At 38.4% G+C, this 27872-nt stretch overlaps 1 protein-coding gene and 1 long non-coding RNA gene across 5 annotated transcripts in view; both read left to right on the top strand.

Annotated features, from left to right (window-relative positions):
- The window catches only part of NLN (neurolysin), a 43747-nt gene extending 39332 nt beyond the window's left edge, over window positions 1-4415 (top strand). For both annotated transcript variants that reach the window (XM_067315870.1, XM_067315872.1), the window contains exon 13: window positions 3034-4415. In XM_067315870.1, the coding sequence (XP_067171971.1) occupies window positions 3034-3168 (135 nt within the window). In that variant the 3' untranslated portion in view covers window positions 3169-4415. The remainder of the gene's footprint in view (window positions 1-3033) is intronic.
- Window positions 4416-11717: 7302 nt separating this feature from the next.
- On the top strand, window positions 11718-26546 carry LOC136995273 (uncharacterized). Of its 3 annotated transcripts, XR_010886818.1 has the most exons (4): window positions 11718-11872; window positions 23964-24193; window positions 24309-24645; window positions 25760-26546. It is a non-coding gene; the product is annotated as an uncharacterized lncRNA (long non-coding RNA). The 3 variants fall into 3 exon arrangements; XR_010886819.1 differs by lacking the exon at window positions 23964-24193; XR_010886817.1 differs by having other exon boundaries at window positions 23964-24645.
- Window positions 26547-27872: the final 1326 nt, after the last annotated feature.

Below are 27872 nucleotides of genomic sequence, written 5' to 3'. Positions count from 1 at the left end.
AACTCAATTTATTTTGAGCTTCCTCTTTCACAGCACAGCATAACTCACTAATTTTTGCTTCTTTAATTTTTCTCCCAAATGCCTTTCAAAGTTTAAATTGTTGATGGGTTCTAGATTTACTGGTCTTTTTACCCCTGTGTAATCCTTTGACCTCTCTTTTCCCCCCAGCAGAAAGGAAGGTCAGTTAGTGGTGTAGTTAGTAGCCCTGCCAGTTCTGGTGATCTTTTTTGTTTTTCAGAGATGATAGTATTAGACCTGTGACTGGGGATGCTGCAGCTCTATCATGGGGAAGATCTTTTGGTGCTCCTGCTCCCCTCACCTGTCTTCTGGAGTTCAGCAGCCAGCCCTAGCTCTTCCTTCCCTCTATCCAGTATCTGTGTACAGGGAGAGGTAGAGGAGAGAGTAGAAAGTGCTTGACTTCCCTGTTACTCTCCTGGAATTTGCCTTCATTCCCTCTTTCTTTATCACAGCAACCAAAATTGCTAGAAACAAAACAAGATTAAACCTTGACCTGGACAAAGAGAGGAATCCCAAGAGGAGATGGGTAGGGGCCAGATAACTGAGGTAGTGATTAGGCCAATGAGTGTTATGGGAAAAGGGGTTTTATGAGGAAGGAAGTAAACGGAAGAGTTTGAGTAGAGGTGACACAACATTTGGAGGTCAAGGTTGATTTTTGAAGTTCGAGGGATTCATGACAGGTACATGTGAGGGTAAAGCACTCTTGCTTGTTAGACCAAACTATTGTATCCCAGTGATTTTGGGAATGTTGTCACTCACAGAGAAGGAAAGAAGAAATGGCAAGTTAAATAAGAGAATAAAATAACTTTTAAGAAAAGATGCTGTTGGTATGGATCTTAAAAAAAAGTATTTTAGGAGGAGTTAGACTTAATATCTTTTGAGCTGCTTGCAGTTGGGAGAAATGGAGTAGGGTGTGTGTGCTGGACCTGTGGGACTTTGTGTCACTTTTCTCTTCTGGCGCGTGCGTGCACACGCACACACACACACACACACACACCCCTCCAGTGTCATCACAGACCTTTTTTCTGTTATCTTTACTCCCTTCCCTCAAAACTCTTTTCTGAATGATTGTGTAGTCAAAACCCTAAGCTACATTTTCCAGAATTGCTCTGTGACCTTTACTTCTCCCTAGGGGTTAAAGTGCCCTTTGTTCTGATTTTTCTGTAAGTTTCTGTCTTTGTGCAGGAAGCTTTGAGAATAATTTAATTATGCTAGGAGCAGGTGGATGTTTACTGTGCCTCAGCTAAAAGGCCGCTGGTGCCCTTAATGTGAAGCCTGCTGTCCCAGCTAAGAAGTGAGGAAGAAAAATGGTTATTCTAGTGTGTATGCCATGTATGTATGTGTGTGTGTGTGTCTATTTCACAGACAGACACACACGCGCACACACACTCTCTTGCTCTCACCCTTGCTCTCTGCTCAGGTGCTCATTAAGTCCCTCTTCAGAGCCATACAATCTTCTCAAATCAGTTATCTTTTAACTTGTTGTTCTTTACTTCTATTCCCTGTAAGCATAATAGAGTTCCCCAAGATGGGTCAAATAATCTTTTATAAACAAATACTAGATACCAGTATGATGGCACAAGTAATTTTTTATAAAAAATACTAGATACCAGTATGTTTTTTGTATTTATTCATATTTCATTGCATTTAGATTTTAACTAGTTTTCAGAACAGCAGGAAAGAAAAACAATTACAGTATCATCACTAGGGTTTTTAGAAACTTGGCTTACCTCTTCCTGTTAGAATAAAACCTCTCTTCCTGTTTTGAGCAACAGATATAGAAACTAGTTTGAGACTGTGTCCGTAACAATTCTTCAGCAAACAGTTACCTCTGTAACTTCCTTAACTGTCAAACCCCTCAATTCAAGTGCATTGTCTGAAGTTGCCTCTGGTCTCCCTAGAACTGGGTGATATGCTGTCTCGGTGGAGAAAGACTTGTTTTACCAACACCAAAGATTCAGTTTTACTCAGATAATTAAAAGGAACAATTTCTTCATTTGTGCTAATGTTCAGGCAACTAACACAATCAGCAAAATATAAGCAACACTTAAGTGATCTTTGTTTCATTTTAGTTTTTCCAGCTTTTCATTGTGATGATGCAACTGGTAATGCAATTAAGTCTTGGAAGTCCATTAGTTAAAAGGACCTACACTTATTTTGCAGTACAGCTATCAGGAAGCCGTGTAGTCCTATAATCTCTTAGCTTTGATTTGGGGGAAGTATATATGTGTATATACAATGACTAAAAGAAAGAACCTTGTTTTCTTCAATGTAAAAAATAAAAGTATATAGGACTTCAAAATAATATTTTCTTATCGATATTCATGTCTTAGAGGCCCAAAATACTTCAGGTACATTCCTTGAAGTATGACTTCTTAAGAAAGCCCTCATATTTTACTGTTGTCTCAGAAGCTCTTGATTCATTCTTTTTAAAGACACTCATTCCTTCTGAAGTAATGTTTCTTCCTGAAAATATAAAATATTCCATTACTTTAAGATACTTTAATAGGGAAGTTAGATATGTTTATGCATATTATATGCGTATACATGCCATGTTATTCCACAGTGCTATAGATGGAAGAACTATCATCTGTCCAAAGAGAGAATAGAAAAAGAGAAATTATGAAATTGTTAAGAGAGTATGGATGTTAGGTTCCCTTTTGCTGACTGTCAGTCATGGGGATGATCCATTACTGAAGATTGTGTGGAGACTGTGTATGTGAGCTACACCTGGAACATCTGCCAGAAACTGGGAACATTGTGCGATTATAACTTCCAAAACTGTAGAACCAGAAGAAAAAGGATTCCTCTTAGAGAATAGGTTAAATTTCTGCTGTCTTGAGCCTTCCAACGGCTCTAAATTATACTTGTGGTATATTCTGGATTTGGTTTTAAGTAAATCTGGAAGGAGAAAAGCTGTTTTATCTTCTGTAAGTTTTTAAATACACAACAAATACAGAGAAGAGGCAATTTGCAAGATAAGAAACACTAACATTCTGCTTTACCTTTTATCAGGCTGGGATGAAATACAGAAACCTTATTTTGAAACCTGGAGGATCTTTGGATGGGATGGATATGCTTCAAAATTTCTTGGAGCGTAAACCAAGCCAGAGAGCTTTCCTACTGAGTAAGGGATTGTGTGTTCAGTAAAATTATGGTTTCTTTGTAATGGCATATGATTACAAAATGAGCTGGAAATGTCAGTGTATTTCACACCTTACTGTGTATCATTTTGGGTCACTTGGGTCACATTTTGATGATTTTTTAAATTGTATAAATAATGTGACTTTTTAATTGCAAAGGTCTACAAAATTCAGCACATTGGAAAAAATTCTGAGATGTGCAGAAGCTGAGAAATTTGGTGAATTGTTATGAAATAATACTGCAGTTGCTGCCCTGTATCTCTTTTAATAGATGCATTTAAACTATGTCTTGTGATCAAATTTTAAACTTGGGGGGACGAGGAGGAAGGGCACTACCAGCAATAAAAGAAACATGCATTTTTATTCTGTGTTCTTCTATGATATTGATGGCTCACAAATGTGTGTGTGGAAGAGAAGGTGTTTGCTTTCATCATGATTTGGACTTAGTCTAGCTTCCTGACAAATTTCAAGACTGAGAGCCTTCTCCCAAACAACTTTACAAATACTTGAGATACTTGTGTGATACCTTTTTATATTTTGTTCTGATGCATGTTAAATTATTGTATTGTTTATGAAATTATACTATATAACTAAAACCAAAAAAAGATTAAGGTGAACTACCCTTTTATTTCCTTCGTTGAGGAGAAACAGGCAAAATCTATGAGCCTGGCAGTTCTTCCACTACCTTTTTATTTTTTGTTGATGATCACTAGTCAGATCTTTGTTTTCCAAATTATACCAATGGTGGCAATTGCTAACAAGTCATACTTGAACAATAATAATGGTTTCAGTTGGTCTGTGAAGTATTCTGAAAAAAAAATACACACACGCACACATAAAGGAGAAGAGGAAGAATATGTCCCCTGTGTGAATGGTAAAAGTCAGTCCAGGATTTTTACTGGTCCTTTCCAGTGTGGTATGCTGAGGTGTCACAAAAATAGCTTCAGAGATTTCATGATTTCAGCTGTTTGTGTGAAAGTAACCCAGGAATTATTTTGCAGCTTTTCTGAAAGATCAGGGAAAATGTCTTACAAGCGAATTCTACATCCCAAATAAAACTGCTGATCCAAGTGCACTATTTTTGTCTTTAGATATCATATCTTGTTTTGGTATTACAGCATTCATATGAACAAAACTTTAATTTGGTTACTAATTAGCATTTCTTAGACATTTCAGCCATAGCTGTAAATATGGTTGGTATTTTATTTGTTGGTTCAACCACAAAATAATAAAATGTACCTGGTCAACTCGAAAGACTTCTTCCTCTTTTGCTAGCAGAAGAAAACCGAAAGCATTTACTTGAGGTCAAATCTCCGTGTTTGAGGGGAAAAAAACCCTGTGAATCTTAGGTTGGAACTTTTTTTTTCTTTAAAGCATTTCAACTGAAAAAATAAGAATTGTATTCGTTTCCACTTGGGTTTTTGTTCCAAAGTGGAAAATTTGACAGGACTTATTTTTGAACTACACTGGTTACAAATGTGAGGAAACTTAGAAGTTTAGAGCCAAAATATATAAACTATTTAGTTTTATCACAGCACATAAGTAAATGAATTCTAACTCTCATAGTCAGTTACAGATTTAGACCCCAGTTTTGCTGGGGTCATGAAAATATGATACATGAAAGTCACATAAGTGAGAACCTCTTGAACAATAAGTATTCAAAAGAACAACTGTAGAGGAAGGGTTAGGAGACTGATTCTTTGTACAGAATGGATGCAAGATTATCATAAAACCTGTGAATTTTGCCTACATTATTTTCTGTTACATTCTGATTGGATTTGGAAGTATTTTGCTTTCTTTCTTTTTAAACAGCTATTTAAATTATTGTGATCCTGTCTTATCAAAGGGTTTTTTTTCTATTCGCACTGTGATGGTAGTTTTGGTGAGCTAAAATGTTGCAAAAAGCTGCTAAGCGATACTTTACAGAAATGAATCTTCAAATTTAAGCAATGGAAGTTTTATCAAGAAGCAAAATGTAGTATTTCTTTTACAGTTGCTAGGTAGATTTCCACATGAGGGAGACCTTTCTCTGCATAAACCAGAAGTCTCAGGTTAAACCAGATAACTGCAAATGCAGTAATCGTAAACAAAAATATGTCATGATAATATTTAAAAGTTAGGCTTCAGACAGTACTGATGGTAATGATTATAATTTAATTGACTGGCTCTTTATTTTCCTGCTCTTTAGAGTATGCATGTTATGCAGTAAATTGTAACTGAGATAAACTGCAGGAAAATGCCTACTATTACATGTATGTGAAAGTGCCTACATGAATGTATAGACTTGCATTATCATCAGCTGGATATCCTTGTGTGTAGGGAGAAGAGAAACATAAATCATGCTGTGCCCCACAAATATGTGTTATGATCTATACCTGTCCCAAAGAATAGGATTTTTTTGCAATTGGTTTTTATCGAAGCCAGCTCCCTCAGTCTGCATCAGACAGGAGCTAAGTTGGATCATTTATGCCTAAAGCTGCACTCAGGGCAGAAGGTTAATGGGTAACATTGTGAGGTGCTTTGAAAACATCTAATGTAGTAACACATCAAACTTGTCTGCTGATTTTTATATCAGCTTCTTGGAGGCTATGAATCAACTTCAAGTTCTCATTTCTTATTGCAAAGACCTGATCTTGTAATGAAAAAGATAACCTGGATAAAGACATCTTTTCTGTTCTTGCAGTGAAACTTTCCATTGTAGGCATGAAGCTTGTCTATATAGGAAACAAGCTTATTCTGACACTGCTCCAAGGCTGTGAAATAAAATCCCCCAAGAAAATAGGGAAACGTGATCATAATCTTATGTTTTAGAAACAAGAGCTAATTGCCTTGACACTGCACAGGAAAAATCATATTCATTCAGACATGCCAAAAGGTAGGTACCTGGCAAAAGCAGCCTATTTCAGAGTTTTTAAACCCATGCTTCAATTCAAATTCAAAACTTTAAAACTTCTTTTTATTCCAGCTCAACTTTATGTTCACTGTAATAAAGAAATGAAAAAGTTGTTTTAATTTGTAATCTTAATCTGTAGCAAACTGTTGCCGTCTCGAGTTAGTAATGTATTATTTCTTTATAATTTCATTGTATTTAGGATTAATTTTTTCCTGCACCAGAAACTCAAACTGGACTTTGGCTGACTTCACAACAAAGCTTCAAATGAAAGGAAACAGATAAAATTGGAGACTCAACAGAGGGGTAACTCGGAAAGTGGTTAATGGCTTTCCAGGCATTCTGCTGCTCCACTGCAGAAGATAGAATGGGTTGGGCATGCAACTGGGTCATGAGAAGGCTAGATGATGGCTGTTATGGAAAATCAGGCTCGCCGGCCTCCATAGCAGTCCGACCCTAGGTTCCTGCTGAGGCAGAAGTTTGAAGTCAGATTGGAGAGAAATAAAATTTAATGATATGCGTGTGGTAATTACAGCTCGAGCTGGGTGCCTCCGAAGAGGGACCCCAAACAAAGAAATCCCTGGGCAATTATACCCTTACAATCTAAATTCCCCACCCCTTAAGCGACAGTTTGGACCAATAGTAATAGTTAGGTCTGGGGTCTTCCCCTTCTTCATTGGGCCCCTTCATTGTCCCTAGGCAGGCTGCTGCTTTTCTTATCTTCAAGGTTGGGTACTCCTGCTGTCCGTGTAACTTCTTTATCCCTCCAGCTTGAGCCGGCTCTGGGGCCCCCTTTTACTTATCTAGGTAATAATTCACAGCTTGAGGCCTAAGGCTTCAGCAAATTTAGCTACTAATGCTAAGCAAGTTATGCTAAGCAATTAATTCTAGACAGCTTCAGTCCGATATTCTCTAACAACGGCCTCAGCAGTCTCTGCTGCTGGTCATCCAATGTAGGTCCAACGCATAGGCTGCCTCTGGATTGCTTGCAAGCCATATGACCAAACCTGAATGGTAAAAAGGCTGAAGGAAAGGTTTAAATTTTGTTGTAACTGAAGAAAGTCTTGAACTTCTCTGAGCCTTGGAGACTCTCAGTTAATATGCTGACTCAATAAAGGCAACTGTAAGGTTTAGAGTCCACGTCTGTAGAGATCAAATGGAATATTTACTCTGACACTTGAGCTTCTAATGCTGTTACAGTTAGTTTTCCTGTGCATAGTTCTGTTGTGTATTAGAGTGTAATATAGCATGCACTTTGTGTGTGTGTGTTGGGGGGGAACCCAAACCTTACTCTTTTTAATCAGTAATCGGGGTCAACCAACTGCTGATCTTGTTTGTCACACAATTGTAACCCTGTTTTAATAGATCATCAGGCAGCAAATAATTCTAATGTTTACAGTCATTTGGTATGGGAGAAGTAAAATTACTGCAAGAAGAAGTGAATCACAAGGTCAAGATCTCTGCTTCCCCTCTGAAAAATGAAACCATTTCCAAATGCATTTAGAAATGGTGGGTAGTAGTTGAGTTAAATGGAGATTCCTGGAGGGGTTTTTCCAGAGCTGGTTGCACAGGGAGTGGTAAGGATAGAGCTGGCAGCTGGAGATGTGGTGAGTGGGAGTTGTGTGTCTGGAGGTGTGGAGGACTGAACCAATTACTGGAGGGATTAGAGAGGTTAGATGTCAGGAGTAAGGTTATGTGGTAGCTCATGTCAAAGGAAAAGGGAGGAAAGCAGTAGGTGGAAGGATGAAATTGGAGTGGGGTATTTTCACAATGGTTGTAGAAGGGTTGAGGTGAGTGTCAGGGTTAAAAATAGCAGGAAAAAAGACAGTAGCTCCGTGCATATTGATTTATGAAAAGCTACTGAATGCTTTTTATTATTTTACAAATCAAAAACAACACATGCTCATATTTATCTCTGGATAGATATAGATCCTTATCTTTTCATTAACATGCCAAGGAACATGAGATTATGCACAGCATATTGCTTGAATACTTCTGCTTCTTCCTGGCATCTGTATATTATTTCTTATTTCACCATCATTTGCTCCATGAATATATGTTAAATAATATTTTCCCATTGTGGAAAGAAAAAATGTGATGTTACGGGGCAATTCTGATTTATGGGGCTGGCAGTCCTATATACCTAATCATCATTGCCAATTGTAAAAAGTATAGATGATAGAAAAGAAATGGCACCAAGCAACAAATAATCTATTTTAGACCTGATTAGGATAGATAAAGATGAATTAATTACTGGATTGGAAGTTGGTGGTTGCCTAGAAACCAATACTCATGACCTAATTTTGTTCAGTATTGATTAACAGAACAGACTCAAACAATACTTGCTCACACTGTACTGCCAATGGATTAAAAGGGCTAAATATATCATTGCTAAGGAGGCCAATGAGTAAATTAATTGGAAGAAAAAATGTGAATGAGAAGTGGTAGGACTTCAGAAATTAATTGTCCAAAAAAACCCACAATTTCACAACTTAAAAAGAGAACAGTTCTGCCTAAGAACCAATCTGTTTATCAGTAAAATAGCTTTTAGAAATAAATGAAACAGAAATGGAGAGTCAGGAGTAGGAAATAGATATAAAATGAAGAATTGTAAAGTGTTAAAAGATGATAAAGGTAAGGGCATCAAGAAAAAAACTGAGAATGAAAGTTTTATGGTCAATAAGATGCAGAAATTAATACAAGAATCAAGGAAATCCCATTTGTCTTACAGACCCTGTAGTAGAGGGAGATGCTAATATTGTTAATGACAAAAAAGACATTTTTTCATTTACTGTTTCTCTTCTGCATTTAGAAAGAAGCAGCATGATGTAATCATATCATATGAGAACAGTCGGGTACTTTCCAGTCCATTATGAAGTGAGGAGGATATTAAGCAATATCTACTAAGAATAAACATTTTTAAATGAGTAGGATTGGATAACTTGCACTCTACAAACCTACAAGAATTGGTAGGGGTTTTTTTTCCTCCCCACTGCTGTTAATTTTGGGTTACCAGGTATATGCCACTGTAGTAGAACAGCGCTAATGAGTTCCATTGTTCAGAAAGGGCAAGTAGGTGACTATTGGTCAGAGAGACTGAAATCAGTCTTCAGCAAACCAGTGAGAAAATAAATATTGTTCTGCTACTAAAGAATTAAATGATGAGCATAATTAATTCAGTGTAAGTAGTTTTACGGAAAACGAGTTTTGGCAGACAAGTCTGATTTAATCATTTATGGTCATTACAAGCCTGACAAAGGTGATTGTAGAAAGGCTGATGTAAGGGCCATTTGACTTAGTGCTCTATGTTTTCTTTCAAAATAACACTATATGGTATCAATAGAGAATACATTTAACAGATTAAGAACTAGCTAACTGTTCTCAGAGAGTACTTGCTGGTGTAAAATTATCATTGAACAGGGTCTACACGGTCTACAGTGATCTAAGTTCCTCAGGGATCAGTAGAAGACCTGGCAGAATTCAATACTTTACTCAAAGATCTGAAAGTAATGCAACATCACCAGTGATAAAATTTGCAAATAACCCAGAAAAGCAGTCACATAGATTTCTCTATATTGTTTGAGAGCTTGAGGCATTAAATCTAAAAATTTCTGTAACAAAAGTTATACATCTGGTAACTAAAAATATAGGCCATGACTACAGCTTGGTGGACTGTATTCCAAAAAGTACAGACTTTTGAAAGTAACTAAAGGCTGGTTATAGTAGTCAGTTTGATGTGAATTGTTATGAGGCTATGGGAAAAATGGTTAAAACAATCTCATGATGGATGAGTGCAAGAGTATTGCATAAAAGCAGGTTATTGATACAACTTCTGTGTATAGCAGTGGTAAAATGGGTACAGCAATTGCATGTGGTTTTGGTGTTCATATTTTTAAGTGAAGGTAGTTAGGAGTTCATAGGTGGCTCTGTATGTAGCATATAGTTAAGCTGTGGAAATCCTTACCAAGGCTGCTGTGGATGCTCTAAGTTTACATGTTTTCAGAATAAGACTCAACAAGTTCCAGTCTTGGAAAAGAAATCCATGGAGGGTAACTAAATACCCCCTATTCAGGAAGTCCCCAAAAAGTAAAGGGTGATCAGAAGAGTATAGAAGGAAATATCACATATGCTGGCCCTATTTGTGTACTCATCTTAGGCATCTGCTTTTAGCTGCTGTTGGAGATAGGATACTGTTTAGATCAACCTTCTGTTTGATCCAGAGCCCCAGAATTTATTGAGAGCTGGAGAAAACAACATTCAAAGAGAGACTTAAAAAGCTTTATCTATTCAGCTTAGCAAAAAAAAGAAGATTCTGTGATGACTTAATTATAGTCTCTAGGTGTTGTCATTATATATTAAAAAGTTCTTTAGTAGGAGAATGTCAGCTGGAGGCTGAGACCAGTCAATGCAAAGAGAAAAGGAAATATCATTTTTAATAGTGAATGAGATTAACCATTGCAACAAACTGCTCAGAAAAATGCTAGAGTTGTCAGCTTTTGATGTCTTCAAATCAAGACATGTGAAAGCCCCACCAGAAGATATGCTTTCGCCAAACATAACTTATTGGACTTTATCTACAATAACTGGGTGAAATGAAGTGGCCAATGAAGTGCAGATCAGTTTGATCTCACAGGCCTTTTCCCTTTAAAACTCTACAATTCCATAAATCTTACCTTAGCAAAAAAAATTGTTGCATTTTTCTGTAGGACAGCAGTGTAAAACTATCCGATGTAATTCACTGCTGAGGAGTTCTAGCCTTTTAAGGCACTTACTGAAAGTAAAAGCAAATGTAGAGCTTACTTCTAAATTAAGGGAAATTTTAAACCTGAGATGTTTTCCTTTAAATGCATAATTGTGAGACCTGTTAACTTTTATAAGCAAGCTGAGCAGACAAATGTTTTTCACGTAATAAAGGGTAACTTCATGCTTTGTGTTTTTGTTGCAGAAGGCAGTATTTTTCTCTGTAGAAGTAGAAGGTGGTAAGTAATATTCCCAAGTTATTGTTACAAATAGTCTTTTTAACCAAGGTTAGTTGTGTTTTCTTCATTGAGTTGTCCTCTTCTGATTTCCAGACTTTAGTTAGGCTTTAACAGATGATGTCTTTCTGCAGAGCTAATACTTTCTGATTTCAGTCACTACCAGGCCAAAAACTGGTCTTCTCCCTCTCCCTCTCCTTTCTTCTCCATTAAAGTGCTGGTCTCTTCAGAAATTCAGTCAATGCATTATCTGAAACATATGCTTTTAACTTAGGAGAATGCACTTGGCAAAGAATCGAGTAATTTATATTTCTCCCTTTTCTTTTACTAAACCCTTTATTTGCTAACAGCCAGCCATGGCCCAACCTCCAAAATAAGTTGCAGCGAAAATCTGGCAGAAGATCTGAAATACAATCGGTTTTATAAAACCAGATACTGCATGAAACATTAATAAAACCAGGCCTTGCCCAGGTTGGACTGATGGCGATTACCTTTGCTGTATCGTATATTGTCTTCCTGAGCACCCAGAAATTAGAAGATATCTAACTAGGCTCCAAGAGACAGATTTGTTCTGCAGCAGAAGGGATTCTATCTCTTGTTGGTGTTCAAAGCTGATAGGGTGATAGCTAATCCTGAATAGGTGACAGAGTAGCTCTGTTTTCAATTTTTTTTCTTTGGTGGTCAGCAGGGATTGAGACTGCCCGTCTGAAAAGGAAGAGAGGAAAAGAGCCAACTCAAGCCTCTTCAGATGCTTTCTGGGCTGGGGAAGTCTTCAAGAATGGAGATTGTGCCTCATGCAGATACTTGATTAATGTGATCTCAGTTCTGTTTTGCAAGCTACACAGGTATGACTTATTATGCCACTGCAGAATGATTTGGCAAATAAATCCATAATGTTTCTATTGGAATAGAAGCTGTTTAGTTATCAAGAAAGTTCCTAAAATATTAAAAATTGATATTGAAACTTTCTTATTATTATTGCTGGCCAACATCCATGGCAAAAGTGATACTCTAGATGATTTCCTCAAGATAACCAAAGATGTTTCAGGTGCTGATATAATATTCCTGTCATTTAATTATGTGATACATTCATTTCATTAAAAGGGAAAGCTGCATCAAAAGTGTAAAGATATTGCTGACTTCATTTAAAAAAAAAAGCACTTTGGGGTTTGTTCAGAAGCATCATGATAAATAGTTAGACTTTAACATAAAAAAAATAAGGGACGTATGAAATTTCAGGCAGCAGCAGAATGGGAGTTTTCAGAACGAAAATTTTACATGTAGGAACATAAATTTCTCCGTCATTACCTCTAGTCTCACTCAGGATTTTATCCCAGAAGCTCAGCATCTAACTGGTATCATGATACTTAATTTTGAGGCATTACACATTTTATATTGGCTTTTTCTGTCTTTTGATTTAGGCTAGTTATCTTCAAAGGAAAAACTTTGTCTGAGGGAGGTTGTGTGTTTTGTTACACACAAAAAATAATGACTTTATTTGTAAAACACTGCTGTATGTCAGGGATACAAATCAACAAGATCTCTAAGAAAATAAAAGACTTTTCTTATATAGATTTAATGAAAATGAATTGCTTTGTTTTAAAAGAAAGTATGACAGAGTATCATTTTATTCTTGACTTTCAATTAGATTTGGATGTTGTACATGGTTTTTTCAATAACTGGATAATATTATGAGTTATGGCTAAGAATTCTTAAATGGTTCATCCTGTGTTTGAAAACTGTTTCTGTACATGACTTGCAATTGACATCTTAGTGTAAGCAACAGCACACCTTTAAAAAGTATGAGAGTCCTTTCTTATGTCTTCAAGACATCTAAAAGAGCCTTCAGAATGGAGAGTAGTTTAAAGTAATATTTCTGAATTCACTTGTAATCAGATTGTCATTAAGGAATCTGAATCTTAAACTACAAATGCAGGTTGAGCATGAACGTTACTGTTCCCTCCATGTCATCTCACTGGTACTGGCAGTGCCTTGTGCTCTGATAACAGTTTTGCCTCTGTGGAGCTTCTTTACCTGTGCTGTGGCTGCTTCCACCTTGAAATGTTTGATGTTTGTAAGTACTGTGTTCATTCTGCTGGCAGTAAAGGGAGAGGGTGGTCTAAATAACCAGTTGATTTTTCCTCAAGCCCAAAGTATAACTCCTATATGTGTAAGCTGTATTTTATTAACAGCATTTTATGGCTACAATTTTAAAATTTATGTTAAAATACAGAGCCCAAGATTACTTATTTAAGTAAAGATGATTTTCAGAGAATGAGTAACTGTTGAGCTCAATGACAGTGGCTGTTAAAGGAGCTGGAAAATTAAGCTATGGTAACTTGCCTGACACTATATAAAAATTTTAATCTCCCTCTTACTGACAATTTTTTATCTTAAAGCATTTTACAAAATGCATAACAGTATCCCTTTTTATATGTAAGAAAAATGAGACCTGGAGAAAGTGAATATTTTGAGAAGCGTCAAGCAATGAGTCTCTCAGAGTTGCAAATGTAAGCAAGAATGCCTACCTCCTTGTGCCATACATATTGGGGGTTGTAGCATCCCCATTTTCTTTAGAGAACCTGTGTTCCAGTGCTCTGAACGATTTAATTTTGAAAAGGGGGAATGATTTTCAGACAGAAAAGTGGAAGATGTGTGGAAGGAATGCAGGAGATCTATAATTGAATAGGGAGAGACTGGTAGCGATAGTAAAACTGCCCTTTGCTGAAAGAATTGTATAGCCATAACTCTCCACCACAAGTCACAAATATGAATGCATCAAATATTATATAATTAAAAATAAAAAATTAATGGTCAGTATTTAGTATCTATTAAACACAGAGGCATATAAAACTTCAGGGTAATTTTTGTATGGGCAAACAGCAATATTTCAGATTCTTTGATGGTGACTAATATAATTTGTTGACTGAAATGGCCAAAAAGGAATTGCTATGAAAAGCATGATTTACTTTGCATACTCTCTGCCTGATTCAGCACACACACCAACATGTGTTGGAGTCCACCCCTACTCAACAAGCCCTTGAGCAAATCCTTTGCTGATTAAAGAACCTTAATTTCTAAGCCTTGTAATTCATTAATGTTGCTTCTGGCACTGAATTTTCTTATAATAGAGGCTGATGAGCCTGGGCTAAGAAAGTTGGGGCCCTTTAGGCTGGGCATTACAGACACTAATGCTATTAGTTCCACAGATCTTAGGTGCTGGTGCTGTTGCCGGTGACCCCCACACAAAGGGAATAAAACATCAACAGTTTTGGAAAAAAATGTCCCTGGCATGGAAAGAAATAATATCTGTTTCAAATACATTTCACAAGGACATGATGATTAAGTTACATTATGAAACACAGGGCACAAAGTACATTTTGTTTTTAATTATACATGCACAGTCCATTGAGAACATGAAGGAAATAATGAGATACTATCTGGATAATCTTTTCTACAACACTGATTTATGTACAACAACTTACTGTAGCTCACAATCTACTTGTGTTTTAGATTTAAGATCTAGAAAAATTGTTCGGTCAGTTCCCTTGCAGCTTCTTCCCTCTGCATGTGAATCAGGTAGCTCCCTCCCGCCACCGTGTCTGTTGCCAGGAGATGGGTCACTGAGGGCGCAGGAGGGACAAGCTGCACCTTCTTGGTTCTGCTGGCTGATCTTGCTGTAGCCTGAACTGGTTAGCAGCTGTTATTATAGGCTGCCCGGCTTCAACCCTGTGGTTGTGGCCTGGAGGGAACACAGTTACTTGGGAGAAATGGCTCATTTGCAGTTGAGCCAACTTGAGAGCTGTGGGAGGCTCAAGCATTTCAAGGGATTTCAGACACTTTCAGGTATATAATTGCAGCAAGTCGCTACTGAAGATGTGTGAACTGCATGTTTTCAGAGGCATATAATCTGGATAAATGTAGGTGTATTTTCATGAGAACAGCAAAAAGGACATTTTCAAAACAAAAGTCACTCTGCCAGATTTCAGATCTTTGCTCTAAAACATGGGTACTAAATATATTTAATTATTGAAATAAAATAATAACTTGCTTTGATTTCAGAAGCATCCAGAATAATTCAGCTGGATTTTTCTCATTTCTTCAAAACCAGCCTGGGAAATATATCTGGCATGGAGAATTTCAGATCAAACAGTTACGGTTTGGCAAATTTAAAAGCAATTGAAAACAGGTTATTATAATAGAAAGTATTGGGCAACATAAATTGCAGGCAGGTCTACAAGCCCAGCCTGTAATTTACTGCATGTAGACAGTAACTTGTAGGTGTAAGAATATAATTTGTAAGAGCAGGTAGGGGAAAGAGTTCCTTGGTATGGTTTGGCAGTCAGAGTTGGTACTGGTTAAAATGTTTTAACATTTTTTATTTTGGCATATATTTTTAATTGAAGCTCTGTATTTCAGCTCAACAGAATGATTTTTATGGCATTTTTATTTCATCTAATGTTTTTGTTTTGTTTAGAATTCAGTCAGCTGTAGGACCTGTTGAAAAATTCCCTAAGACTTTTCACTGAAATCTTAGTGGAGAAAATTATTAAAATTTTAATTGAAATGCTCACAGAAATACTCATTTTCATAAAAAGCAGAAGACCATAAAAAGAATGGTCAAACTTAGTGTTAAGGTTTAATTAAATATGTATTAGATGTGTTTTCAGGTGGCTATTGTTTGGGATGATCTCCACCTGAGATTCAGTGACACAGCTGTACTGAAAGGCAGTGGAGCTATGTTATCCGAGCTGTCTAGTCAGCTTGCATTGACAGAATATATGAACTGTGAGGGTAATCAAATATTTAAGAATCTGCTAAGGTAACTTAGTGGTTAACTTTAAAAAGAGAATATATTGTGTTTTGTATAGGGCTAGATTTACTTTAGCAACCATATTATTTAACTGATATGTGTTAGTACTATCTCCAGGTTCTCAATTGGCCTTGGAATCCTGCACTGTGGCTGGTGCTGTAAAACAAAAACCTAAAAGATCTCTAGATACCGTTTCTCAGTTAAGAAAACTATCAAGACAATTATTTCAAACAACTCTATGCTCAGGATTGAATGAAGAAGCAAAAACTGTCTCCCAGAAACAAACCCACAAAGTCAGAGTTGACAATTATTGGTGAGAGCAATTACTGACCAGGCTGCTGCTGCAAGAAATTTGTATGGTAGATATCCATGTGGCTTCTTGTCTGTGTGCAGTACTTGGAGATGTGGATAAAAGGCTGTCAGGCTGACAGATGCAAATGTAGATGTCACACACTAAGAAGGGAGCATCATATTTAATGCCAAGGGCAGGAAAGCAGCTTCCCAAATGATCACAGTGTGTGCTTCATCGCAAGATGTGTTGAAACTAAAAGCAGGGTGACACTTGAGTGGGTAGTAATTATAGGAGTAAACAGTAAGGTGAATGTAATCTGCAGCTTTAGAGGTGAGATAATCCTTCCTTGATAGTAAAATCTGATTGACTGTGATTTTATGACTGCAGCATGATGTTTAACTTTTAAAAGTGGAAGCATGAAAAGATGCCACCAGTAGTATGAACTAGAGTAAATGAGATATTAGTAACAAAATGTCTAGTTTTGTGTGTTTATGAACAGGATATAAGTATGAGATTGAGGTTAAAAATATGTATTGCTGTGGGAGAGCAGAGGAAGGGAATACCGCTTTACTAAAACACTTGTTTTGTTTCCAGATATATAATAAGATCTTTAATCTTATTTATCCGGGTGTAATGTAATATATCAGATAACCTTCTCCAGTTGTTCCAGGGGCAGTGAGTCATGACAGATCTGTGTTGTCCAGTGTGATTAAATGAGGGTAGAAATAGTTCCATTCCTGCTGCCAATAATCTTGCTAAGATTTTATTGATGGAATTTGTGGTACTGCATAAGAAGGCCATGCCAAGTGGTCTACTGCAGGGAGGCAAGTATCCTCACTGAATTATTTTATAGAATGGTTTCCAAGTTAGTCATAGCAAATTAAAAACCAATTAATTCTGAAATCTGTCATCTCTTCTTGTTTGGACTTCTTTAGTAAGTCTGTACCTCCTTTTGTGTACAGCATATCTGTTTGATAGACAGATGCATGTTTTAAATTTGTTTTTTCATTTCTTCAGATTTCAGAAACCAAATACTTATACTGTCATGTAAACCAAACCAAGATCTTCACGTCCTTCACCCAGTTAACTTAATCTTCTTGAATTTTCAAGTACACTTATACTATAGACCAATCCCATGATTTAGTAGTTGTCCAGTGTTACATGATAAAGAGTTTTTTAATTTAATGGTGCCTTTTTAAAAATCAGACTTAGGTTAGCTTGTCATTTGGGACTGTGTTTTAGTATCACCAGTGTAATTGCTATATAGATTATTTACGCTTGCTTCAGACAAACAGCCTAAGATTATCAATAACTACATTTCTGTATTGCCATTCATTAGTTATTTCAGAAGTATCACTGAAAGTATGATTCTACCATGCTTCAAAAGTATGGAGATGTTAATGAGAAGCAATTATGAAAGATTGTTATTAGCTGCTCACAATATAAATATTGTTACTTCATGGTGCTGACATGTGGGTGTCTGTAAAAGATGAGTGCTCCATTCTGCTGTACAGTATACACACAAAGATTTTCCAGGTATCTGAAAAAATGGCTCATTTTTTCTGTGTAAGCAACAGTAATAGCTTTTCAGTCTGTCATGCTGTGTGTGTATATTTGTGGTATGAATTGAAAAATAAGGTAAGTGCAACTCTTGCAGATGGCTTGGCTGAACTGAACAGTGCTTTGCTGGGACAGTAGAGGTACCAGAGACATGATCGTTCTCCTGTTTAAGTCAATGAAAATTTTATTCAGAAATAAGGCCTTTTGTGTAAAAAATTTCAGTTCCGGTAAGTGGCTTTCTATCCTGTAGTTCAGAAAGCAGCTCATAAAGATACTGCATATCAGCAGAGGTTTATAATATGTACAGGCTTTAATAATATGCAAGCCAGACATGCAAATCTGTAAATTTTTGCAAATCTGCATGAGAACATTTTAAGTGGTGAACCTTAAGACTTGTCATGCCTCAGACTTCTCTATTGCCAGCCTGATTTCACACAAAGGCTATTGTCCTGGACAGAGTGCAATGCAAATGCTACTGCTCTTTCCAGTGTCCTAAACAACATGTTTAATGGCAACTTGGGAAATTCTGCAGCACTGTGCCCTGAGGACAGTCCTGACACAGGCAAAGATCCCATAGGGAAAAGAAGAAAGGAGGTGGTCATGTAATTGAAGACTATATCATAAAGCAGATGCACCAGTGGGTGTAATTATGGTTGAATGTAATTATGCACCTCCTAACCTTATGTACCCTAATTATAGCACCTCCTAGCTCTTTGAGTGCTTGCCTTGGAACTCAGTCTGGCGTAGCTCTGCTGGCCTACAAAATACACCATGTTTGCAGCAACCTCTCTACCAACCGTGACCCTCTTACTGCCAAAGACAGTTACTTGGTTAACGCAAAAATCAGTGCATGTTTTTAGTATGTGTTTAACTTTTTTAAATGAGTGATGTTATTGAAGAAATTTGGCAGTAGACTTTGAAGAAAGTAAAGCCGTTACTGAGCACTTTGACTGTCCTATTTTTCTGGGGAAGGAGAAGTGTTCAGGAAGGCTCAGGGTAGCAGTTACAAAGCCCAGGAATCTTGGAAGCTTCTCAGAGCGTACATTGCAGATACAGTCCTTTAGAGATTGTTCAAGCTGAGTGTAAGAGCAAAACAGTCCCCAGGATCTACAGTAACTCCTTCTGGAGTCATGGGGCATGACAGTTCCCTCCAGCACCCTCTGCTTGGAGGTCTTCACCACTCTTGCACTACCTACCTTTGTGGGGAAAAAACCCTCAGCCTTCTCCGAAACTAGCTATGATAAAATGTGTACATCTCAAGTGTGCAAATGTCTCAAGGGCTCCCTATTGGAAGGAAGCTGTCCAGCCTGTTAGGTGTGTCGTCATCATGAAAGCAGAGAAGTGTTCCACCCACGGCGATGTTTTGCCCTGAATGGAAGAACTTAGCCTAACCCTCGCAGTCTTTTGAAAACACTTAACAGTGGTAGATAGGGAGACAGACTATGACAAATGCATCTGGATGATATAATCTTTCCTTTCAACTGTATTTCTACAAAGAATAACAACAATAATGAGTAAAATGAACCCTTTGGATTTCAGTGCCTCTAAGAGAAACTCCTGCACTGAGTAAGTAACGGAGGCAATGTTCTAGCTCCCTTAGAAAATTATCTTAAAGAGTCCTGAAAATCCAGATGCACGAGAAACAGCAGTACAACAATACATAGCTTAAAGTAAAAAAAAATTGTCTGGTAAAGTGAAAAGCCACCTAGTGCTGCTGAGCCTTGTTACCTCCTGATGGGGGGAGGTACAAAGAAGCTTTATTTGCTCTGCTGTGCAGTGGCTAGGCTGTGTGACAACCCTGAAGTAGCAAGACACTCCAAAGACAACGGGTAGGAGGGCATTTACGCGGTAGCAAGTAGGACTGTGCACTTACACAAGACATCTCCAGGAACACAGCATAGGTTCAGATAGCTCTGCCTGGAGCTCAGCTCTGTTGTCTTGCCCTGCGCATGTGTAGCCCACAGTTGCTAAGATCTCATGAGGCTCTGAAAGAGTAGCTGAACAGGGGAAATTAATATCTATGGGTTCTTCATTGCATGTTTCAATATGTATTTAGAGACTGTTAAAATCCACTAGTAAATGAAGAGCTCTACTACAAAACTATGCACAACTTGCCCTGACTTTCTGAAATGCATCTACTTTCTGCTGAATAATTATAGCACTTACCTTTCTGGCTGTATCCAGCCAAATGTTAACGTTTTTAAAAGCAGTAATGATTATGAGGACAAACACTTTACTGGTCACTGAAGGTGAGTGCCACATCCAACCTGAATACAAGCAGGCTACTGTGTTTTTAGCAAAGTGTGAAATTATGTATCAGAAATTAAAATTCCCTTTCAAATCCTATATAGGTAAAGGGGAGGTTGCTGGGAAATGTGAGGGACCTTTGATAGCTTTTGAAACGTTGCAGAAACCAATGCAGATCAAAATGTACTAACTGATGCACTTCCTGCCTGGATGAAAGATTCATAATGTGTAATGGCTGTGCAGTGCTATTCGGACTAGGATTTCATCATCTGAAGCATTTCATTCAGACAGTTGCAGTGTAATAAGCAAACCCCTGGTACTTAGGTTTCCCCGAATGGCTGCTGGACAGCCTGTTTAGGTTTCTTCCTATTATCTTGAGATTTGCTGCTGTAATGACATCTTTCCCCTCCCCCTCTTCCGTTCCTTCTGCAAACTTTATTGAGCCATCGCTGGGAGCTCCACTCCACGTTTATGCCCTCTCTCTCGGCTCTGAATTAATTAAGGGTGAAACTGCAACAGTGACTCAAGCAAAGGAGGAGAGTTTCTTATTAGTAATAAGTAAAGAAGGCCACAGGAATCCAGCGCTTCGCAGCTCCAACAATGCTTCCTTTCTTGTGGCATTCCCGCATTGATCATGTCGGCTCATGCCTCTTTAGACACTAACTGCTATATTGATGAGTCTGAATTGGCCGGTTTCACTATTTGGGGGGTTTGGGGGAAGCCAATGCTCCCAAGGGGTAAAAATGCTAATTATATTGGTAATTACTTTAAAGCTCCTCTCCTACTTTTGCCAATGTCCATTTCCATGGCAACGGGAGCAGGTACAGCAGCATTCAGCAGAGCTGCTCGGAGCCCTTGGCTGCGTCAGTGGTGGCTGAGGGTGGAAAGATATTATGCCATCAGCACCTACAGATTTTATAAGACTCAAGAGATTTCCTTGCCACAGAGCTCACTTAAAACATCAGAAATCTATCCTAAAGATGAGGTTCCCTCTTCATGAGCTGTATAGGCCTTTTTAAAGCCTCGATTTTACGCCTAGGTGAGCTGGCAGGTCTTCTAAAGGCTGGGCTGCGGCCAGAGCCCTCGGGGGAAACTCGGTCTGACTCAGCAGCTATTTCTTGCTGCAGCTTCTTGGGCTGGAGCGGCAGCGCTGCCACTTCCTGGCTCGCGGGCCTTGTCTGCTAGGCGAGCTTTGAAAGGAGAAAAACCACCACCACCAATGCTTCGAGCGTGTCTGAAATTGTAAACAGGCTGCGTTTGCAATGTTTTATGTCATTGACCTCTAGTCAGTGTTAAACTTCTGTAGGCTGCCATCAGCCGCGGAAGCTTCCTAGATATTTAAACTTGTAGTACGTAACTGTGTCTTTTTTCAAATATTGTAAAAATGAATTGCTTACATTTTCTTTATGAAGCAGAAGTGAACGGAGATTGTCGTGACACGTTATTCGCTCGCTGGCCGAGCCCACGTTCTTTTGACCTTTCTGCGTTCTGGAATTCAACTTCTGAAGTGATTTTAGGGGAGTTGTGACCAAGAGAAGCTGATAAGGTATCCTGCTTTCTGCTCACCTGAGCTTCAGGCAAACAAGAGCGCACCACCAGCGACAGTAAAACATTTGACTAGCTGTATAAGATGTATTAAAAATATGAAATAAAGAAATAAGGTTCCAAAGGATTATATAACATAGATTTCTTTCCCAGGTTTTTAGAAATATTAAGGTATTCATTTTTATGTGTGATTAATACTGATACATTTTTAAAAGGAAGTGCTTAATACATCTCTGTGTTTAATTAAAGTTTATTAAATTTGGGCATTAATATTAAATTTCATTCTTGAGCAAGTCTGATAGCTACAGTAAGATCATACAAACCCTGTTTATTTAAAAGAAATAAATAATACTATATAAGTGGTAGATAAAAAATATATATGGTGCCTGAGAATTTACAGAGGAACTGGATCTCATCAATTTTGAAAATCAGGCCACTTAATTATTTAAGTCAGAATTTAGGAGCTTAAATATTTGCATCCATTTTATTTATTTCCTTTTAATTTTGGTCTTTCTTTTATGATACAGCATTAGTTTCCTAATTCCAGATATCTGAAATAATTGACAGTTAATATTTGGGAATATTATACCTTCCTTAAGGACATTCAGGAAAAGAAAGATTGATTTAATTTTATAGGGCTTTTCCATGCTAAGAGAAACCACAAGACTTTATGACCTATCCTGTCCTCTGCCCAGCAAAGCCCTTAATATATTAGCAAGGGATGAAACTTGGCTGGTGGGTCTACCTTTTCTAGAAAACAAAAAAAAAGAAAAAAGAAAAAAAAAAGGCAGCCTTGCTGGCTAGCAAGCTTGGGAGCAGGAGAAAGCGAAAGGATTGTCAATAATAACCTTTATATAGAGTTCTTTTTGTTTTACTGACAAATTCCATGTTTACTAATTTCAGCCAGCCCCTGTCCTGGGACAGGGCAAGTCCTGCTCTGTCTTGGAGGATGGCTCTTCTGCAGAGCCAGCCTGCTGTGCTTGGAACAGGACTTCCTTCGCTTAGTGAAACAAGCCTTGCGATTAAACACCAAAGTCTGATAGTGTGTGGATGGGGAGACAAGGGTTTCAGGCTAGGATACCTTCTGCCATCTCCTTGCCCTCCTTCCACTTTTTATTATTTTATAAATGTTCTTATACACTGGATCAAAGGGCCATCATGTTACTCCTGTTTTTTCTGTGTAGTTGCACATTAGCTACCAACTGCTTTGTCAGACAGGACATGTCTGACTGACAGATATTCCAGCTGTATAGGAGTTGGAATAAAGCAGAGGAGGTTTCTCCCTCACTTGTCGCGGTCACAGTGCTTTAAAGTTTTCTGGAAAGAGAAACATGGGAAAATTGATTCTTTTTAAATCTCCGCAATTGCAAAAATAAAAAGGCTCCTGTGCATCTGAGCAGTCCAGCTGCAGAGCCTGACGTTCCATCTCCTGAAAACTCAGAAAGTTTCTTGCAGCTGGAAAACAAGCAGGCTAAATAAGAGCTTATGATGTTATTTTACGTCCTGGCAGAAAGATGGCTGTCACCCAAATTTCCCTCACCGAGAAATTTAGCAGAGCTTTTGGACCTGGAGTCTATGGCAAGCCAGGGATAACATGCTTAAAAATGACTACATTAAGAAATAGTAGGGTTAAGGATGTTTATCTTAATTGGGTTATACAGGAAAAACAGTGATCTGAAACTGAAAAACTGAAGGAAAAGCTGTTCTGAATATACAATAATATATGTATGTTATAATGTTATATCATATGTGATATGTTAATTTTCAGTTGTATTCTGCAAGCAGGCAAACAATTACTCTCTGAAGATATGGAATCTAACAAAACAAGCTTGTAGACTATTGGGTCGGGGAAATGGATGGTTGATCTGGTTTGTCTGATGCTTAAAATTATTTATGTGCAGAATATTTAATAATCTGACAATTCTAAATCCTTGGATTTGAAAACAGAGCTCATTAAACAGAAGTAAAGATGAGACTGAAGGAAAATCATGGTGAAGCAGGAGGGAGTGGAGAATAATGTGAAAAGCAAAAAAGGATTTGTGTTACTGACGAGGAAAAGCTTCTGGGGTTGGGGGGATGGGAGAAGGTAGGACTATTCTTAGTGTATGGTGCAAATGCTTTGGGTCAGCACTTCAGAGAACCATTTCTTTATATTGACAGTAATGTTTAAGTTCACTTTAAGAAACAAACCAATAAATTCTATTAAGACTAATCACAAATCAGTGAGATCCTGGTCTGCCCCCCTATAGCTTCTGTCTGACTGAAATATGATTCCCATGTTTGTATTTGCCTTCATTTGTGATTTCAGTAATAAGGCCTTGGAGCGGTATTGTGCTGATGACAAAAACGTTCACCTGAGCTGCTTCTGCCCTTGAATTTGTCCCCATAGAATTGTATTTATTTCCTTCTTGCCTCCTTGGATGTGTGGCTTTTTATACCTTTTAGAGAAAGCTGTGCAACCACCTGTTCTTTTTGGCAGGGTAAACTGGCAAAATATCTTTCCTCGTATACCTGAGACTGGCTTACATGGAAGAAAACAGCAAAACACAGCCATGTTGTGCCCTTAACCACCCCTGAGCAATGAAGTGCAGTATTAAAAGCTTTTTGCAAGCGAGGTGGAATGCCAAACTCCATGCAAGGGCTGTGGCAGGCTTGCGAGTTTTGAATGGCTGAAGAAAAAGTGAATGATAATATTTTGCAGTTCTGCTGGTAAGCTATTATCATAATGGTTAGATGTTGTCAGCCTGCAAGTATGGAAACTTACCCGATTTATCAAGCTGAACTGCCTTTTTGTTTGATTTATCTCTTCTTGTTTCTCTGCTAGGTGTATGCAGTTTGTGGTTTGTCTGTGGCCTTCAGAAGCGAGGAGGGAAGCAGCACGGGAACTTTGATGTCAGCCAGCAATTCTGCATGACTTGCTCCTCTGATGTTCCAAAAACTAAAGATACTGCTATTCCTGTCCCCTGAGGCCAGGCACACTCTGCTGGTCACATCACTGTGGCCACCAGACAGCACCACTGACAGAAGCTATGGCTGGACTTGATTTGCTGCTGCAGCTTAAGCCCATGCTGGGGAACCAAGCTGTTTCTGTCAGTCATGTTTCCTGCAGTGTTTCATCAGATATTGGCACATGATCAAGAGGAGTTCAACAGCTTTGACAGGTTAGCTGTTACACTACAGTTTTTATTATTTCTATTACAATGGCATATTGAGTTCTGCTGTGCTACAAATACTAAATAAGGGAGGTTCCCTGTCCCAGATTGTGTGCAGTCTAAAACTGCAGGGATTACTGTTTTCCGATGTTGCAAATGGTCTATGGCAGACTGGGATGCAGGGTTCAGAGCTTCTAAATCCCAGATCAGTGAAGTAACAAGATTATCCTTTCACTCTGAAACAAGATTGAGAGATTTTGATAACAGCAGGCCACCCAAAAACTAAGTTAGATTAAACTGCCTGAAACTGTGAAACATTTAGATTTTAAACTGCATATCTACTTACTAAAAAAACCCCACCTCTGATGGTAGAGGTGCTTCTGTTTGAAAAAGCCACCTTGATTGTGCAGATACAATCACATTTCAGTTGTGAGGCTGTTTGAAAGTTATACTCCTGACATGTCTTTATTTTTAATAGCTCCCATGACATTATGAATACCTTCATAATTAAAATAACTTGTTCTGTGAAAGAGCAGATGTCCTGGTACTTAAATACACAGTGCTGCCACACTGAACTCTTCTGCTTAAAGGCATTAGAAGCAGTGGTTTGTTCTGATCAACAGCTCTGCTGACGTCCTAGAGGCCATCGAGAGCCAGAACAGGTGGAACTTCTATAAACAAGAGTTTTAATGGGATAGGGTTCTTACAAAGGGCTGTGCAAATACAGTCTTGCAGAGCAGTTCCCTGCCTTGGGCACTTAAGCAAGTCTCAGAATTTCTATTATAAACTCTTTTCTGACATTTATGACCTCTCTACATGAAAGATTGTTTTACACACAAGCAGTACTAGATGAAGGCAGGCCAAAATAAGGAACTGTGTAAGGGAGAGAAGAAGTCACAGACAAACCCTATGTTTAAAATATATCTTTGGCAAAGAAATCCAGAACTCAACTGAGTCTTTAGCTGATCTCCAACAAGAATACAACCATCAACTTTTCCCTAGCTTCTCTTGCAGTAGGGACTGTCCTCCCCTGTTGCTTCCCCTTCACCACCTTTCCCAACAAGCCTGTGTCTTTCTTCCTTACAGTATTCCCAAATACACTTGCAGCCTCTGTATTTTTTAGGATATGTCAAGGATGGAGCAACAGAGTGGCCTCTCTGAGGCTTTAGATGTTGCTGACCTGTCGGAGCAAGTGATGCACTGCAGATGATGCATGTCTTTGAGTGGATATGGGGACACCGTAGGATCTGGCCTCCATCCTGCTCCTTCCCACACGCTTCCCTCGCAGGCTGGCAGCATTTCTGTGCTGTGACAGAGTCATCAAGGCTAGCAAGGGCCTCAACTACACTGCTCCCCTCCTGGCCCCCAGAACACAGCAAATGGACATATGTTGACATCATATGACAGGGTACCCTCCTGGTGGCCTGATGTGTTTGGGGGGAACATATTCTGCCATGTGACTACTTGTGTACCTCTTGTTGAGACCGAATCCCACTGTCCCCTATCATATGGCCGAATGAGTACTCAGCATGTGGTGGAGACTATGAAAGGTTTGGTCATGTGTCGGATTAAAGATCAATGAATGATGTGGAAGGAGCTTTGGCCATGTGTCCCTCCAGTGACTTCTTAAAAGGCTCTGTGGCCTGACCTGGTCACAGAGTGCTTCATCTCAGCTCTAGACACTGATTTCTGAGTACAACAGTGGCTGTGTGCAGAAGTTGTCAGGAATACATAGCACAGCTCTGGAGAGGGGAGGAGAGAAAATGACCTGACTGTAGATGGGTTTGCTTGAAATTCCTATGTTAAGAATATAAGCTGTGGAAAAAACACTTTGAAGATGTTTGTAGGACTGGATCTGTGCTCCCTGTATTCGTCATATCGAAAAAGAACATCTATGCTAGCTAGTGAAATAAAATAATAATAATAATCCATCTTAGCTGAGCTCTTTAGTACTGCATTGCTGGATCATTTAGCTTATTAGCACAACTTGCATTTACAGCAAAGCACAGGCAGACCATGAAGATGAGGGAAAGCAGAGCCATACTGATGGTTAATAGCTATCTCCCAGTAGTACGAAGTAAGGACTCCCTCCTTCCATTGAAATCCATTTCCAGGTATTTAAATTCAAGTTTATATTGTATTATTCCATTATTTTTTCCTGGTGTTTATGATTTGCCTATATGAAATTCACAGTGGCTTGAAGTCAGAAATATACAATATCTAGACTGCCTTAAAAATACCCTTACTCCTAGGAGGGATTTTGTAGATATGCAAATCATCCTATTGCCGTTAGCCTATTGCTGCATATGCTGGGCTCTAGCAGAGTAACTGTCAAACATCATCACTCCCCCTGGGTTGTAGGCTAACAACAAGAATAAATGTCACTTGTGTGCTGTGTGGCAGCTGAAGTCTCAAGCAGGGTCAAAGTGCAAACCCCATCGCAGGGGCTATGAGTGGGTATGAAATGCCTGTTGCCTTCCTTACCTCGTGACGCCAGCAGTTCTGAATGTTCAGTGGCGCTGACTCACATGCTGCCCCACAGCCCGCACGGGGCTGCCGGCTCAATTCCAGCAACGCGATTAACATTTCGTAGGAATTGCTGTGATTTCCCAGTGACAGGGCTATCTTCCTTCAGCTTTAGAATCGGGAGGCTGCTCTTCTCATCCCAGTTACAATTCTATTTGCATAAAGCCTGCCTGTTTTGGAGGATTGGGAAAGTGCCTTTTTTCACAGACAGATTTGGCTTCATAGACTGAGCCTGTAAAGAAGAAAGTGTGCATTCTGCTGCTCTAGCCAAGTCTTTTTGCCAAATTTTCTGATACAGCACATATACTTTCAGAGTCTTGCCTCATTATGCTAATTATTGAACTATTTTCATGGGGAGACTGATTTTGCATGACTGGATAAACTGTTGGCATGAACCTTCCTTTCTTCTTTTCCAAACTATTGTTATATATGGTATTAACACTGAATCTTAAATTACCCTACATATTTGTCTGACAATTCTGTATAGTGTTTTGGTCTAAACATGCCTTAGTGCCGGTCCTTTTTTGTTTTCAGTTCAGTTATTAAAAGCTCTCTGCTTGGAAAATTACATTTGAACACTGGGAGAAAAGCCTTAGTTATTTTAAAGATATAAGTGATTTAAAAATGGAAGATTTTCAGATCCGAATGCTTATATAGTGTTATAACTGCCATGACCAAAATTCAGTGGGAATTTTATAAGCTATTATTGT

This window comes from Apteryx mantelli, chromosome Z (assembly GCF_036417845.1).
Source record: "Apteryx mantelli isolate bAptMan1 chromosome Z, bAptMan1.hap1, whole genome shotgun sequence".
Lineage (NCBI taxonomy): Eukaryota > Metazoa > Chordata > Aves > Apterygiformes > Apterygidae > Apteryx > Apteryx mantelli.
The sequence above is the reverse complement of the archived record's forward strand: the minus strand, read 5'-3'. Positions and strand labels throughout refer to the sequence as shown.